Below are 17,517 nucleotides of genomic sequence, written 5' to 3'. Positions count from 1 at the left end.
TTGCTGCCCCCTGCTTTAATGTCTGCGCCTCAGGCGCCATCGGGCAAACAGGTTCTCCAGGTGCCTGAAGACACTAGGCAAGAGGCTAAAGAGGTCTAGTCAGTAACTGAAGGAACAGAGAAACGTTTTTGAAACCGAAAAGCAAATGGTGATGGGGGGCTGAAAGCCTTGTCTGGGAAGTGCTGCTGACGTCAGCACGCCTTCACAGCAACAGGAAGTTACCTTTGTTCCCATCATTTCAGCCCAGGTTTTCTTTTTAATTTGATTTCTCAGTAGCTCTGTGGAAAGGCCTGCAGCTGCTGTGGAGACAATATGTCCTGTAGCCTCACCGTTCAGCCTTGGTCTGGCCGACTCCTGCTGCCAAGACACCCATAGCCAGTCTCCTGCTGGCTTTCTCAAAGATCTTTTTCCTGTTTTGTTTTTTTTTTTTTTTAAAGAATCTTATTATGAAAATAATACCTACCATAAATTAAACAATATTGCCCCCATATAAAAGTTGTCTACCTCTTCCCCCCTCAGTTCCACATATCAGAGGTAATCACAGTTAACTTTTATATCTATCTATATTTTTCCACTTTTTTTGTATATGCAAGTACATTTTTTAAATCTATCTGCACATACATAAATATGTTTCAAGAAGAACAATACAAATAACTTTTTTTTTAAAATAATGAATCATATGAGAGTAAATTGCTGCTCTGATGCGCCATCACCCCAAATACTTTAGTGTGGATTTCCTGCAAACAAGGTACATTCTGCAGCCAACCATAATACAACCATCAAAATCAGAGTATCAGTACTGATACATTAATTCCATCTAATCTTCAGGCCTGAGGTAGGCAGAATTCCTAAAAATGCCTTCCCCGTCCGCAAATGCCCCGCCCTAATCCCAGAAACCTACAAATTTGGTATTACTCCCCTGACTGTGTCATGTTACATAGCTTAAGACAGGAGCCTCCTTGAGGAGCAGGGGTTATTTGGGTGGGTCTAATCTAATCATACGAGCCCTTTAAGAGCAGAGTTTTCTCTGGTTGGGGAGGAGGATACTGGAGAGATTCGAAAAGCATGAGAAGGACTCGAAGGGCTGCTACTGCTTTGAAGATGGGTTGGTGGCATGTGAGAAGGAATGTGTCGGCCCCTGCTGACAGCCAGCAAGGAAACAGGTTCTCAGACATACAGCCATAAAGAACTGGACTTTGACAACAATCTGAATTTGGAAGCAGATTTTTTTTAAATCTCTGGGTAAGAACCCAATCTGGCCAATGCCTTGATGCTGGCCTTCTGATACTGTGAGCAAAGAACCCTGCTGGGCCTCAACTTCTGACATGAAACTGTGCACTGCTACACGGATGTTGTTTCAGACCACTAAACTGTCATGTGCTACGCAGCAACAGAAAACTACTGCAGGCCAGCTCCAGCTACTACTGTCCCAACCCTGTCCTTCACTGTACAAGTGTCCAGTTCAGAATCCCGTGTTGCATCTGGTTGTCGTGTCTCTACGCGTTGGTTTCCTTCTGTCTGGAGAAGCTCCCACCTGTCCTTGACTTCACGTCCTTGACACTTTTGAAGATGATGCCACTTACTGTGAGAACGCCCATTGTTTGGGGTTGTCTGGGTTTTTGCACGACCAGATTTGGGCCGTGCAGCTTCGGTGGGAACGCTACAGCAGCAGTGCTGTGTGCGCCTCATGTCCGACCAGGTGGTGCGTGATCACCAGTAATGTCTGCGTGGGTCACCTGCAGGTGTGTCTGCCAGCCCTCTCCACTGTAAAGCTGCTCGTTTTTCTTTGTAATTAGGCAGTATTAATAGAAATTAATAGACTCACAGACACAGAAGACACACTGTGGTTACCGGGAGGGAGCGTGGTAGGGAAGGGAAGATTAGGAGTTTGGGATTAACAGATACACACAACTATATATAAAATAGATGAACGACAAGGGCCTGTTGTATAGCACAGGGAACTATATTCAATTTCTTGTAATGAGCCATAATGGAAAAGAAACTGAAATAATATATGTATGCATGTATACGTATAACTGAATCACTTTGCTGTAACCTGAAACTAACATTGTAAATCAACTACACTTCAATAAAAAATAAGAATAAAAAAAACTAAGCAAAAAAAAAAAAAAAAAAAAGAAGAAGAAAAGAAAAAGACTGGAACAGCCAAAGCAAATAATTATTCTGCCTCAGTGTTTATTATAAGAAATCTAGACACAAGAAAAGTTGAACGAATAGTATAACACAACCCATACCCCCGACACCTAGACTCAGAAATTCTCACTGTCTTTTCCATGTTTCTTATCAATCTTCTTACCTATTTATATACTGTATTTTGATGAACCATTCTGAAGGAAGTGGTGCTTGTCAGGACACTTCACGGCCTGCATTTGCTAAAAAGAAAAATAAGTTCCTATGGAAACATAATTCTATGATCTCACCTAAGAAAATCAGCCATGATTCTCTAATATCATCTAACATTCAGTCCATATTCCAAGTTTCCCTGTTGTCCTAAAAATAACTTCCATAGTCAATCAAGGCTCACCTATATGTTTCTTCAGTCTCTTTAAATCTAGCGCAGTCACCTCCAAAGAGATTAGGCCAGTTGTCTTATAAACGGTTCTACGTTCTGGATTCCCAGAATAAAGGCTATACATTTTCTTTAGCCTTTGATCTCCACTGTAGCTGGGTGTGGATAGATGACCACATATATCCACAAATTCTACTCAATGGGATACATGTGAAAGTACTGTGTGCAACTTCTGGGAAGTCTGCTGCTGCCTGGAGCATGGGTCTGATGCCTGGAGCTGTGGCAACCATTTTAGACCTGAGAATCAGGGTCACCCCAGAGGCAAAAGCTGGAAAGAGCTTCATATACCTGTTTACTTCTCCACGTCTTTTATTTGAGAAAATAAAACCTTATGTGTTTAAATCACTGTTAATTGGAGTTTTCTCTCATATTTAGCCAAATTTAATCCTAGCTAATAAAGAAGCTAGACTGAGGCCTACTGTAACCTTGTGTTTGCCTGGAAGATACATTATCTGCTTTCTACTTGGCTAAGACCCATTTCAAGCTTTCTCTTTCTTCCAGGTGCAGATCTCTGGCACCAGCCCACTGTGAGAATGTGCTCAGACTATCATGTTACCTGATCTCTAGTACGGAATGAAGTTTGGCAGCCAGGGAAATTTTTTTTAAGAAACTTGTGGTTATAAATGTGGGAAATGAAGTTAGTGTGGCTTGTCACGTATGAGAGGACACTGGGGGACAGGGCCGAGAGGTGTGTGTGCAGGGCCAGGGTGGGAATGACCTCGGATTGGCACACAGTGGTGTTTGTGAAATATCTGGGCAGCAACACAGGGGCCAGGCTCCAAAGGACAGGGCCTATCAGAGAGGAAATGCAATTTACATGCAAACTTCTTGCATTCTTGCCAGCTAGGCAGAGATTTCCTGGGTGTTGAAAATTCCGCTTAGTGAGTACGAGTTACAGCCTGTGAAAGCAATCTGCCCGTGCCACCTGCTGCCCCTTTAATCACTAGGGTCGATTTGGACGGTCAGAACATTTCCTGGGTCAGCACGACCCCCTTCCAGCCCAGGCACGCACCAGACATAAGCATGTGCTATTTCAGCTCTTCGTTATTGAGAAGCTGGCTCACCTTTTGAGCTTCGACCATTCTCTTAGATTTTGAATTTGTAGGGTTACTGGATCTAGTGACATCTTCCTACCTTAAAAGACCAGAAGGTGTGAAATCTATGTCTTAGATCCTAAAAAATTCACCCTGGTCAGGTCAGAATCTCAACTATAGTTGAGACTCTAACCATTAAAAAACAAACACACAGACATACAAATATGTATTTATATGCACACATACACATACATATATCTATGGTTAACCCATATTTATTTGTTCTTTCACTCACTCATTCTTCCAAGAATCATTCATTGAGATCCTACTTTTTGCAGGGCCTGTGCTATGTGTTAGGGATGAAGGTAACAGAATTTCCCACCATCTTCCAAATCTTAGAAGACACAAATACCCTTGACCAACAGGGGGGTTGGGGCGCTGACCTCTGTGAAGTCAAAAATCCATGTATAACTTTATAGAACCCAGATTCAACCAACCACGGATCATGCAGTACTGTATTACGTATTTACTGAAAGAATCCATGTATAAGTGGCCTTACGTGGTTCAAACCCTTGTTCAAGGGTCAACTGCACAAACACAACTGCCCAGAATCCACTGGGTCACATTTGACAACAGAGGAAGGAGCCCAGTGCTTCCCTAGCAGAGAGGAGGGCCACTTGGGGGCTCAGCAAGTTACAGCTACACTGATTTCTCTGTGGCCAGGAATAACGGCATACTAATTCCTGGAGCTGTAATTACGCAAACCCATGATTTCTTGCACCGACTCAAAAGAGGAGCCCCATTTTAATATTATTCCTTCTAGAGAGATCTGTCAAGGGACTGGGGTGGATGGCTCAGCTCCCAGAAACTGGCTGGCACCCAGGGGTGACTGTTTCCAAATGCTTGCCAGGCAGTTTCCTTGATCTGTTTCCTAGCACGTTTTGCAGCCAAGGTCCATCCATGCAAGCATCTTCCTGCTTCCCTGCTGCAGTGCCCCCAGGGCCTGGACAGTGGCCGTGCTCAGGAAAAGCTGCCCGATTCTTCACATTATCAGGGTTCTCCAGCTTTGGGGGCCAGCGCTTCAGGGTCTTTCTTGCCCTCTGTGCTAGGCATCACTGATTGGGTCTTGGTTTTAATGGTACACTCGGTTCTTAATGGGTTTTGATAGCACTTAGAACTGATACCCTTATCCTGACTAGTGTGTTTAGCTAGGAGTTTGTTATTCCTTCCAGGAAAGTTACACCTTAATTCAGTAAAGGATTTGTCTATAGCTGACCGTTAAAAGTGACTCTAATTGTGAAAACTCAAGGCTGATTATGAGGAGGACTTGAAAATCCTGTTAAGATCATCATGTAGGAGAGGTAGTACCTTAGGGTGGCCAAGAGCTCCACCTCAGTTTGAGTCCTGTCTCCTCTCCTTACTAGCTGTGTTACCTTGGGCAAGTTCCTTATCCTCTCTGTGCCCAGTTGTAAAAATGGGGTTACTAGATAAGAAGGATCTACTGCTTAGGGGGTGTTGAAGAATTGAATGAAAGACACACAGAAAGCACAGGGCCTGGCACACAGGAAGGACTCTGACAGTGTCAGCTGTTATTATTATGAGGTGGCTGCCAACTCCCCTAAGGTACTTAGTGCTGGTTCTGCCCACAGCTCTCATGCCTCTGAGGGCTCAATCCTTACTACAGATAGAAGCTGATGTGACAGGCAGCATTTAATTATGTTGTAGTACCCATTTCTCCCCCACTCTGAACTCGTTGAGGGCAGAGGCTCTGTTTACCACCCATTCGGTTCAGCAAACTGAACTGTGTGTATCTGTGTGTGTGTGTGTGTGTGCCAGGCACTGCTGGCTGTAGGTGATTAAGGTGAGAAATATGCCAGCGTGGCCCCTACCTTGTTTCCTGGCACCTAGAAGACCTTGCTTTCTGTCCCATAAATGCAGTTGAAACTGAAGAAAGTTTATACGAATTCCTCTGAATATAGATTCACGTTTTAAAACTTATCCTAAGATTCTTGCACCTTTGACCTCTGACCAATTTCATACTGGGCAAGGCAGATTATAGTTGAAGTTTTGACAGACTGTGGGTTTACCATCTCTGGCTGGCTGGTCTGAGGATAATATTTGATTTAGAAGTGCGAAACTTGGAAGTTCCTCACTTATAAAGTGTTAGGGTTGATGTTACTTTAGAGAAGCTTTTTAGAAAGCTTAAAAATATCTGTATGTATGTCTGCCAGTGGCGCAGTTTTCGAGAAGAGTTGTTGGCAGTAAGTACCACTGGGAACCAACATCCATGTTCTAGGCACAGCAGGATCTCTGTGTCCCTGCTCCTGAGGAAACGGGAAATAACTTAGAAAAAGGCATAAGCATGGGAACGCTTTGTTTAATTTTCTTATCAAGACAAACTGAAATTTTGAACAACATGTGCTCTTCTGAATTCAACACTCAACTAGTCATTCTGTTCTAAGGTCATACACACTCCTGGGAAAATCCAATGGTTCTCATTCCATGGCTGCCCGTGTACTTGTGATCACAGAGTTTCATCAATGCTAAGATGCTGATTATTGTTCCATTGTAACATTTCTGAATGCATCTTAGACTGATGATATCTTAAGCATTTTGTCAGAGTTTAATTGGTTAAATTTTCTCTTTCTTACAATTCACAACATATTTTAAATTGGATGAAATATGACAGTGGTTTGCTTTGCTACATTTGGAATCACAGGGCTATCTTGAAAAACATACCAATGCCTGGCACCCACCCCCATGAATCCTGATGTAATAGGGATGGAGAACAACCTGGGCATCAGGAGTTTCCAAAGCTCCCCAGGAGATTCTAAAGCACAGCAAAGTGTGGGAGATGTTGAAATGTAGTATTTCTGCTTTATTTGAGCTTTTCTTCAACTCCTAGGTTTCATGGAAAGCATCTTTACAGATTCTGCTTATATACTGCACACTCCTCTGTCTCAATTAATGATATCTTTCCCACTCCAACCACTAAGTAGGATATGAAAACAAATATATGTATGTAAATGTATGACTGAAACATTATGCTGTACACCAGAAATCGACACATTGTAACTGACTATATTTCAAGTAAAAAAAAAAATCTGCTGTCTTCTTAAGAACACATGAACACATGGAACACTTACCCAAATAGGCCATAAAGCAAGTCTCAATAAATTTCAAATAATCAAAATCATATGGAGTATGTTCTCTGACTACTGTGGAATTAAACTATAAATGGAACAATGGAAAAATAATTTTAAAATCTCCAAATGTTTGTAAGTTAAATAACATACTTTCAAATAATCATGGAACAAACAAGACATAAAATGGAAATTAGAAAGTATTCTAAAATGATTGATAAAAATTGTAATATATTAAAACTTATGGGGCATAGATAAAGCAGCATGAAGAGGAAATATATAGTTTTAAATGCATGCATTAGAAATTAAAAGTTAAAAATATAAAATTTTCAACTTTAAGAAGCTCAAAAAATAAAATTAAAAAATTAAAATAAGAGAAAAAAAAAAGAACGAATAAAGGTAAGAGTGGGAATCACTGAAATAGAGAAAAACAACTAAAGCAAAAGTTTGAATTCTGAAAAGATTAATAAAATTGATAAATCCCTAGCAAGATTTTTCAAGAAAGAGACTAACACATATATGGTCACCTAACTTCTAACAGATACCACTGCAATTTAGGGGCAAAGGATGATCATTTTAGAAAATGATACTGGAGCAACTGCCTATCTATATGGAAAAAATGAACTTTTATCTTAAATCATACATGAACATTAATTCCACAGGGATTGTAGAGCCAATGTGAAGGGTAAAACAATAGTCTTCTAGAATCAAATTTAAGAGAATGTTGTCATGACCTTGTAGGCAAAGATTCTCAATCAGGACACAAAAAACACTAACCATAAAATTAAAATTTTTAAAAATTAGTACTTCTTATATTTTGGAACTTCTGTACTTCTGTTCATTGAAATACACAATTAAGAGAGTGAAGAGACAAGCCTTAGACTGGGAGAAGATGTTGACAATACCTTTATCTAACAAAAGACTAGTATTCAAAATATCTTAAAAAAATAAAACAACAACTCCTAACAGGTTGGCAAGGAAGAGACTCGTCATAGAGAGGACGCCTAAATGGACCAATAAGAACACAAAAGTGCTCTACCTATCATTTGACATCTGGGAAATGCAAATTAAACCCAGTATTATATTTTACTGTATATGCCACAGAATGCTAAAAATTAAAATGTATTAGCAAGGATGTGGATCAACTGGAACTTTGCTATATTGCTGTTGGGAGTGTATATTGGAGAACTGCTTGGCAGTTAATCTATCAAAGCTAAATATTCACCTATCTTTGAATCAAAAAAGCATTTATTTAAGAGAAAGGAGCACATGCGTCCACCAAAACACATGTGCAAGAATGTTTACAGCAGCTGTATTTTCATAATAGCCCCAAATTCCAACATCCATAAACAGGAGAAGGGATAATCAATTGTGGTTTATTCATACAAAGGGATACTTATCAGCAATAAAAAAGTAAACTAATATGACAACATGGATGATTCTCACAGACCTAATGATGGGCAAAAGAAGCCAGAGACAAAGAATGATGACTATTTGATTCTATTTATGTAAAATTCAAGAACAGGCAGATATATCCTATCAATATAGAGTAGTCAGAACAGTGGTTAGCTTTTGGGGTTGGGTGGACTGGAAGGAACCCAGAGGAATCTTCGGGGGTGCTGGAAATAATCTGTATCTTGATCTGAGTGTTGATTACACAGGTTTTATACATATATAAAGATTCATCAAGCTGAACACTTAAGATTTGATGTTTTTAGTAAATGATGCTAGAATCAATTGTATATACATATAGAATAAAATGAGCCTGGCCTCCTACCTCAATTCCCTTTGTTTGTATATTTATAATAGACAAATTAGAATCACCTTACATTCGCAACAATGAGGAGAGGTTTAAAGTACATATGATATACATCCTTAAGTTAGAAATATAATATGGCATTAAAATGTTTTAAAGAGATTCGCTGCAAGATGGAAAACGCCTGTAACATTAGGTGGAAGAGGCAGATCGTGCAAAAATTCTGTATAAAGAATGATCAAAACTATGTAAAAATGTGTACAGAAAAAAGCCTGGAAGGAAGTAACACTAAATTGTTAATAGTGGTTATTGGTTGTCTTGGGGTGGGGAAATAATGGGAGAACTTTTTCTTATTTTTCTGTAGCTTGTAAAATTTCAAGACCTCCATAATGGCAGAACAACCTTTTAAAAATAATTTTTTCTTTACGAAGTCAAAACCCTGCCTTTTGAGCTCCTCCACTAATTGCTGTCCTGTTTTACTAATCTTTTAAGCTTTTCTGCTTTCTGTTATCCCTAGAAATTGTATTCAGTGTTTCCTGTGGCTGGTTACACTGAGGCTTCTCGCTTTCCACCTCCTCATCTTGACCCACCCCAATTCCCAATTAAGAGAGAAGGCCGTTGGGCTGGGTACTTTATTGTCAAGCTAATGAAGGATGCCCAGGGCAGGGAGGCTGTAAATTTACCTTGCTGCCCACAAGCAAGGATTGGTGTAATAAGAGTTCAGGTTTTGTTCGTAAGAGGAATGCAAATTTTGTACACATAGTAGGTAAGCATTCATTCTACAGTGGTGGTGAGAAGTGTTTCATTTTAGATCCCTTAGGAGGGGTAGCTGCAGCCTAAAGAGAAAGACTCCCCCTCCATTTCATGGGACCATGGAGCTGCATGGTTGCACTGCATCGTGCATACAGGGCTGGGAAAGGTTATTTTAAATGCAGATTCACAGACCCAGCTCAGACCTATTGAATCAAATCTCTGGGTGGAGAGGCCTGGGCTTTGCTTCTTAGTAAGTCTGTCAGGTGATTCCCCCTCCTTCATATTTTAAAATGTTATTTGATACCTACAAATATTATATGTGAAATATATATATATATATATATGCATGTATGTATATCTTCTAAAAAATACAGCACAGTAAAGTGTACTTTCACCTATCACTGAGCTCAAAAGTTGGATCATCAACAGTAATTTATTTTTATTTATATTTACCTATGTGTTTCACTCTCACGCCTTCCTTCTGCCTCCCTATGAGAAGTAATATTTTACCTTTTGTGTTTTCCATTTTATTAAAATTTTTCAAAATAAAGTTTTTGTCTTGGCATCTATGCCTATACAATATGTTTAGTTTTGCTTGTTTATAAAAATTTTTTTTGGCAGAGAAAAAGAAGTTCATCTACTTTTTTTTTTCTGGTAAAATTTCTGATTTTAACAATCCTACAGTTCAGTGGCATTAATTACATTTGCAACGTTGTGCAACCACTGCCACTGTTTCCAAAACTTTTTCATCACCCCAAACAGAAATTCTGTACCCATTAAGCAATAACTCCCTTCTCCTTCCCCAGGGGCCCCTGGTAGCCTCTAATCTACTTTCTGTCCCTATGAATTTGCCTTTTCTAGACATCTCATACAAGGAATCACATAATATTTTTCTTTTTGTTTCTGGTTTCTTTCACTTAGCATAATGTTTTCAAAGTTGTACTCGTGTTGTAGCCTGTATCAGAACTTCTATTATCCATTCATTTGTTGAAGGACATTTCGGTTCCCACCTTTTGGCTATTGTGAATGCTGCTGCCATGAACATTGGTGTACAATAATCTGTTTGAGTCCCTTTTCAATAATTTTGGGTATATACCTAGAATTAGACTTGCTGGGTCACATGGCAATTCTAGTTTAGCTTTTTGAGGAACCATTATACTGTTTTCCAGATACTGTATCATTTTATGTTCCTACTGGCAGCGTAGAGGAGTTCCAATTTCTCCACACCCTTGTCAAGACTTATTATATTGTTTAAAAAAATTTCTTTTTTCTTTTTGGATGTGGGGGAGTAATTAGGTTTATATAATTTTTTATTTTTTTTATGGGGGTACTAGGACCTCCTGCATGCTAAGTACGCGCTCCACCACTGAGCTATACTCTCCCCGTTTTCTTCTTTTAACTGTAGCCATATTTACAGGTGTGAGGTGGTGTCTTGTGGTTTTGATTTGCGTTTCTCAGACGACATTTTCCAGCAATGCTGAGCATCTTTTCATGTATTTATTGACCATTTGTATATCTTCTTTGGAAAAATGCTTATTCAAATCATCTGCTTATGCTTTAATTGCATTGTTTTTTGGGGGGTTGCCATAGGAGTTCTTTATACATACTAGATATTAGATTCTTATCAGATATATGATTTGTAAATATATTTTCCCATTCATAGATTCTTTTCACTTTCTTGATATTGTCCTTTGATGCACAAGTTTTTAATTTTGATGAAACCCAATTTATCTATTTTTCCTTTTGTTGCTTGTGATTTTGATGTCATATCTTAAAATCCATTGCCAAGTTTACTTGTTTGTGAGCTCTGTAAAAATGGTATCATTCTGAATGTTAATTCTCTGAAACTTGAAGTTCTCTTTCAACATTTTATTTATAAAATTATCCATGTTTCTTTATAGTTCATTTATTCTCATGGCTATATGATGTCCTGTTATAGAAAGATACCACACATTATTTAGCCATTCTCCTAGTGATAGACATTTGAGCTGTTTCTGGTTATTCTGCTGATACATCAGTGCCACCATGAATATGCCAAAGGGATTCTTCTGTACACTTTAATTTAAGGACCACTGGCCTTTTTTTGAATGAATTGTTATTAAATTTCAGTTGAATAGTTCTTGGGATACACAGCTGCAGACATCTGAGTGAAGCATATCTATTTTTCTCACCTGCCTATTTGGACTGATTACTGGACTATAAAACCATGCCAATCACTGCCACTGAGTGTGGTTTGTGTTTACAGTGTAGCTTTAACCACTTTGTATGATTTCTTGATAAAAGCAATCAGGTATTTTACCAATTTCAGGTTGCAGTGCTTTGCAGCAACAGGGAGATTGCAACTGAGGGTGGAGAAAATGATTGTGAAAAGGAAATACTTACTTTAGAGCCCCATCTCAGCCACGTTGCAGGAGTGTCACTGAGGGATTTGAAATAATCCAAAGGGTTTATTTTTTTGGAAGGGAAAACCCTCCAGAACAAAGAGACAAAGATTGACGGCTCCTCCCCCAATCCTGCAGAGTGGCTGACTTCGGGAAATCTTCTGGCAGCTACACGGGGTCACGATGTGGCCAGATTTCTTTGGCTCAAGCATGAGAAACACTAGGGGAAACTCAAGTGTGAAGCAAGACCTTGATTCTTAACAGGGTTGTTTGTGGCTTTGTTACTGGAAAAGGCAAGTGATCTTAACAAGGCCAAAGTGTGTAGACACAAGAATTACAAAATCGAGCAGGGGGTGGAGTGAGATATTGGAGGCATAAAAGCACCAGCTGGCGCCCCCACAGCACTGCTCTTCCAGAGGCAGACAAGCTGAAGATGAGGTGAGTCCACAGCTCTGCCCCATCCCCTCTTTTCTCTGGATTATTTCATCCTTCTTTGCATGTATCTTTTACCTACATGAAAGCCCAGGTACCAGAGAGGCCTACAGGAGAGATGCAAAAAAAGTAACAAAGAAATAAGGCAGATGGACTAAATTATAGTGAATAAAGGTGTTGAATCCTCAGCTTTTCTGCGTCCATAAAAGGCAATGCTTTCAAATGGTGCTGTGCTCTTTCCCATGAGACATGACATTCTCTAAGAAGTATCTTTTTTCCTTGAGGTTATAAAGTTTTATTTTTGCAGGGGATGCTAGCAGCTCCCATGGGAGGGTTCCTGACATTTTAAATATGTTTATGAGCAGATTTTTTCTTTAAAACATTTTTAATAAGAAAGACCAATAGTGATAAATTTGAGTGACACAATGAAGGCACTCAGATTTTATCAAAATAAACTTTTTTTTTTGGAATGTTGAAATAACAAGACTAGAAACGTAACATAACCAAGCAATCTCTGAACAGCTGGCATCTTTCAGCGAGATGTTAACTGGTAAGTGCGGCCTGTGCGTTGGTGCCCGTGTCCACAATCTAACTTCCAGGGAGACAGTTATTTTCTAGGTAACTCTCTGGTATTTTGGGGTTGGATATACCATTCCCTGAAGGCAAATTATCGTAACATAATAGGAACAACCATATAAGTGTTTTAAAGGATATATTAAAAAAAAACCCTTTTATTATGGAAAATTTCAAAAAGGAGAGAGAATAGCGTTAAAAATCCCCACGTTCCCACCTTTGAGTTACCCGCATTTCACGAGTAGCGTCCTTGCAGCCTAGCACCTGCAGGGTGCCCGAGGGGAGTTTCTCTTCGCTGGAGAGCTCATATATTATTAACAATTTAATGTTTCTGCAATGCTGTTCAGAAACTAGCAATCCCGATGTGCCTTCCTGCCTTGGCTGTTGCTCTCTGAAGCTTCTGTAGAATTCCCCGCAGCACAGAGCCTGCTGGAACCTGGGCAACTGGGAAGCTGCTGAAGTGTGCACAAGGGTGGGTGAGGGGTTCCTTGGTCCTAGTACTTCCATATATGTATTTTTTCTTTTCTGGCTTCCTAATGCGAGGGGTGTATGCATGAGTGCATGCATGCGTATGCATGCAGTGAAGCGGGGAGACGAGCTGTGCAATCCTTCCTGTTTTCTCTGCAGTTCCCTGGGAGCTGTCGTTGCCCTCCTGCTCTGCGGACAGCTCTTCACAGTGGAAAAAGGCAATGAGACCTCAGATGCCACAGGTGGGTATTGGGGTTTGGGCAGGAGCCATAAGTCCTATCACAACTACATCCATCTGGACCCCATCAGATTTGCGCCTTCTCCTTGGGAAGATCCAATTGCTCCTTCTCGTCCTCATACCTGGTCTTTCAGTACCATGAAGAACACTGGGGAGCCAGCCAGAAATAAGGGGAGAGCGCCCTCCCCTGGGCTTCCATTTGGGGTGAAGGGAGGTTGATGTGCAAAGCAGCTTCTTCTTATCTGACTTTTCAGGTCTCTAGGGGAAGTTTCCAAATTCGAACCTCTTCTTCCTGTTTCCATTTGCAGGTGACCACTGCCCAAAGGCTCCTGAGATTGCAAATGGCTACGTGGAGCACTTAATTCGCTATGGGTGTAAGACCTACTATAAACTGCGCTCTGAAGGAGATGGTAAGACCTGGATAAATGACTACATGCCCTCCCTCGCCTCACCATTTCCATGATGAATGGAGCCAGGGTGACTGACTAGAAAGTTCATGTGTTCTTTTCGGAGCCAGGAGATTTAAGTTCTAATAAGGGTTTTGTCACTGGTAGCTGGGGCCTTTTGGGCAAATTAACTTCTCAGCCACAGGTTTTCTCCTTTGTTAAAGGGAGGTGATGCCATGTAGCCTACGCATCTCAGGGTGAGACCTGTATTGACAAAAGGAGACGAGGTAAAGGAACAAATGGCATGATGCTAATGACGACAGGTAGCCCTTGCCTAGTGAGCACTGGGTTCTTGGCACTGTTTCAGGTGCTTCACACTTATTCGCTCACTTGGTCCTCACAACACCCCTCTGAAGAGATACTATTATTACACTCATTTTGCTGCTGATGAAACTAAGGCACAGAGTGGTTGAGTGACTTGACCAAGTTCAGGTAGCCTGTAAGAGGGAGAGTCACGATTTGAACCCTGATTCCGACCCTGTACTGCCTCACCACGGTTGCCTTGGTCACCATGACCACGCCTCCTGTCCTGCAGGGCTTCGCTGGCAGCCCTAGCACTTGGCTTCCAGCACAGAGCTCCTCCCTCCCTCCTCTTCCTCGGCACCCTCCTCCTCCTGCTTCTCTGATTCTGCTCTTTAAACACCTCCTCTTCCCGTGCTAGGTCCAGATACAATTTCCCTTTTGGCTCATTTTGTTCCTTTTGTTTCAGGAGTGTATGTCTTAAACAATAAGAAGCAGTGGACAAATAAAAACGTTGGGGAGAAACTCCCTGAATGCGAAGCAGGTAGGAAGCCAGGGGCCCTGGGAAGCCGACTGAGGGTGGTGTCGAGAGCTTAGTGCGGGCAGGCATCTTGATCGAAATGACCTAGAGGCACATCCTCCCTGTGTGGTTTCCTCTGGGCACAAGAGCTGACGCAAGGGACCAGGGAGAACTACAGACAGCTGGGCAGCTTAGGTGGTGACTCACCACAAAGTTCACCAAGGGTCTTGTTCCTTTGGGCCTGCAGGGCACTGACTGAACCCACAGTCTACAGTGCCCCCAGAGGGTCAGGAGACTCTCCATGTACAGACAGTCCAGCTAGAGAGCCTGGGACAAGGGGGAAGCAAGCTCCAGGAAGAACAAGTTAAGGGAGGGCACAACACCTTAATCTGTGGGAGGACGACACAGCAGGGTGGAGACGGGCCAGGGCTCTGCTGCTGGCTACTGGGAGGGGCTGCTGCTCTCTCCTTTCCTCTTCTGCTAGTCGGGATGCAGAACTGCTAACCTGCCTGGTATTAGCTGCATTATCTATAAAAGCTGAGTTCCAGCCAACGCTGCTTCAAATCACTCTTTATTCAGAGAGAATGAATTACAGCCCCTTGCCCTCACAAGAAATTTCAGGGAATTGTGCACATTTCTTTGTTGTGATAAATTGCTTAAATATACATACAGTTCAATAGCTAGGGTGTGAAAATTTGTGTTACTTGTTTCTCTTGTGAGTCAGAAAAGCTGGAAATAGAACTCTTAGTGATGAAAACATTAAGAAGAAAAAGAATCTTTTTAAACTGTAAACACTGGGAACAAGAGAAACAGATGGTAAGGGCAAAGCATGTAGCTATCCTACTTCTGAAGAAATGAACAATGACAGTTTAGACAGCAGCAAGAGTCAGTTTACATTCCTCTTTCCCAAATTGGGAGACTCTCACATTCTGCTCCTAATTTTCTTGCTCTCCTCGACAGTATGTGGAAAGCCCAAACATCCAGTGAAGCAGGTGCAGCGCATCATGGGTGGCTTGCTGGATGCCAAAGGCAGCTTTCCATGGCAGGCCAAGATGGTCTCCCACCATAATCTCATCTCAGGGGCCACGCTGATCAATGAGCAATGGCTGCTGACCACGGCTAAAAATCTCTTCCTGGGTCACAAAAATGACACAAAAGCAAAAGACATTGCTCCAACTTTAAGACTCTATGTGGGGAAAAAACAGCAAGTGGAGGTCGAGAAGGTGGTTCTCCACCCTAACTACTCCAACATAGACATCGGGCTCATCAAACTCAGAGAGAAGGTGCCCATTAATGAGAAAGTAATGCCCATTTGCCTACCTTCGAAAGATTATGCCCAAGTAGGGCGTATAGGTTACGTGTCTGGCTGGGGGCGAAATGCCAACTTCAATTTTACTGAGCATCTGAAATACGTCATGCTGCCCGTGGCTGAGCAAGACAAATGTGTAAAGCACTATGAAGGCAGCACAGTGCCCGAAAAGAAGACAAAAATTAGCCCTGTAGGAGTGCAGCCCATACTGAACCAGCACACCTTCTGTGCTGGCCTGTCCAAGTATCAGGAAGACACCTGCTACGGCGATGCCGGCAGCGCCTTTGCAGTTCACGATGAGGCTGAAGACACCTGGTATGCGGCCGGGATCCTGAGCTTTGACAAGAGCTGCGCTGTGGCCGAGTACAGTGTGTATGTGAAGGTGCCCTCCATTCTGGACTGGGTTCAGACAACCATAGCTCACAACTAACGCAGGGCAGGCTGGAAGGACAAGGGAAAACTGGACAGCAGTGGAAGGGACGAAACGTGGTGTGTGGCTGATGGGTTGCAGCCCTGCACTGCTGGGTCAATCAATAAAGAGCTGTCTTTGACTCATTTGTGCTATTTTTAGCCTTTTAAAATTCTCTCATTTATGGTACAGCAGCAGCCAAATGGTCTAGAGTCTACTGGGAGTGCGGCAGAAGACGCCCCAGGTGATCCGGAAACCCCTAAGGTGATACAGATCGTGGGGCTTGATGCTCATTGAGTGAGTGCTAATGAACGGCTGGCCTCAGACAGGTCATTGTTATCCTTGTTTTACAGACAAGGAAATAGAGACTCAGAGAAGTCAAGTGGTTTGCTTAAGGTTACACAGCTATCAAACAGTGAAGCTGCACCTTGAACCCAGGTGTGTCTAAATACTAATCCTGAGCTCTTTTCACTGCATCCTTTTGCTTCTTCAGAGTGAAGCAGGATAGAGTGCAGGCTGGTGAGGAAGATGCAAGCTCAAAGTGGGATGAAAGCAAGTATTTTGACACAGACAGTACTTGGCTGTTTGTGCTCTAACAGACCAGCGCTTCAGAAAACAAAGTCAGATGGTGGAAGGGCAGGATCTCTGGACTTGCTGGGTCCAAATCATAGCTTGCTGATAAATTTGCCAGGTTCCTTAAGCTCCCTGCCCATTAGGTCCCTGGTTTCCTCTATGGGGGGCTTAACTCAGACGATCTCTAAGGTCTCCACCAATAGCAACATTCTGGGACTGGGCAAAGTTCGAAGTCTCTTCCTCAGATTTTCCAACTTAAAAAAACCCTACCCTTTACAAGGAGTCAAATGCAAGCTGTCTGAGTCTTCTATTTCACAAAGATAAGAGTTTTGTTATTAAGGGTTTCCCAGAAAAAAGGTTCTAGGATGCAGAACATGAAGCTCTTCTTTTAGCTGAAGAAGAAAAGTTTTAACTGAACTCCTTCTGGCTATGAGCCCTTACTCAGTGCACTGACACCCCCCCCCCCCATATGCCGTCCTGTCACACCAAAATACGGCCTCTCCTCTCATGGCTTAAAATGCTACATGGTGTCACTGTTCTCTCTCCAGGGCTCTGCCTAACGCTGTGATGCTCAGATGCACTCTTCAGATCCATCAACAACTTTCAACAGGTTAGCGCTAGCAGGCCAATGAAGGACTCAGACCTATGTTCT

General features: G+C 41.9%; 1 protein-coding gene across 1 annotated transcript; it reads left to right on the top strand.

The window, feature by feature from the left end:
• Window positions 1-12,020: 12,020 nt before the first annotated feature.
• LOC102519239 (haptoglobin) lies at window positions 12,021-16,438 on the top strand. Its single transcript, XM_006183711.3, has 5 exons — window positions 12,021-12,095; window positions 13,290-13,372; window positions 13,677-13,778; window positions 14,524-14,598; window positions 15,535-16,438. Exons 1-5 carry the CDS (start codon window positions 12,091-12,093, stop codon window positions 16,311-16,313), a joined length of 1,044 nt encoding a protein of 347 aa, XP_006183773.3. The 5' UTR covers window positions 12,021-12,090; the 3' UTR covers window positions 16,314-16,438.
• The last annotated feature ends 1,079 nt before the right edge of the window (window positions 16,439-17,517 follow it).

This window comes from Camelus ferus, chromosome 9, assembly GCF_009834535.1.
Source record: "Camelus ferus isolate YT-003-E chromosome 9, BCGSAC_Cfer_1.0, whole genome shotgun sequence".
In the NCBI taxonomy this organism is placed as follows: Eukaryota; Metazoa; Chordata; class Mammalia; order Artiodactyla; family Camelidae; genus Camelus; species Camelus ferus.
The sequence above is the reverse complement of the archived record's forward strand: the minus strand, read 5'-3'. Positions and strand labels throughout refer to the sequence as shown.

Coding starts and splice junctions, on each gene's coding strand:
- LOC102519239 (XM_006183711.3), top strand. Junction 13,779..14,523: donor ACTGCGCTCTGAAGGAGATG/GTAAGACCTGGA, acceptor CTTTTGTTTCAG/GAGTGTATGTCTTAAACAAT. Junction 14,599..15,534: donor ACTCCCTGAATGCGAAGCAG/GTAGGAAGCCAG, acceptor TCTCCTCGACAG/TATGTGGAAAGCCCAAACAT.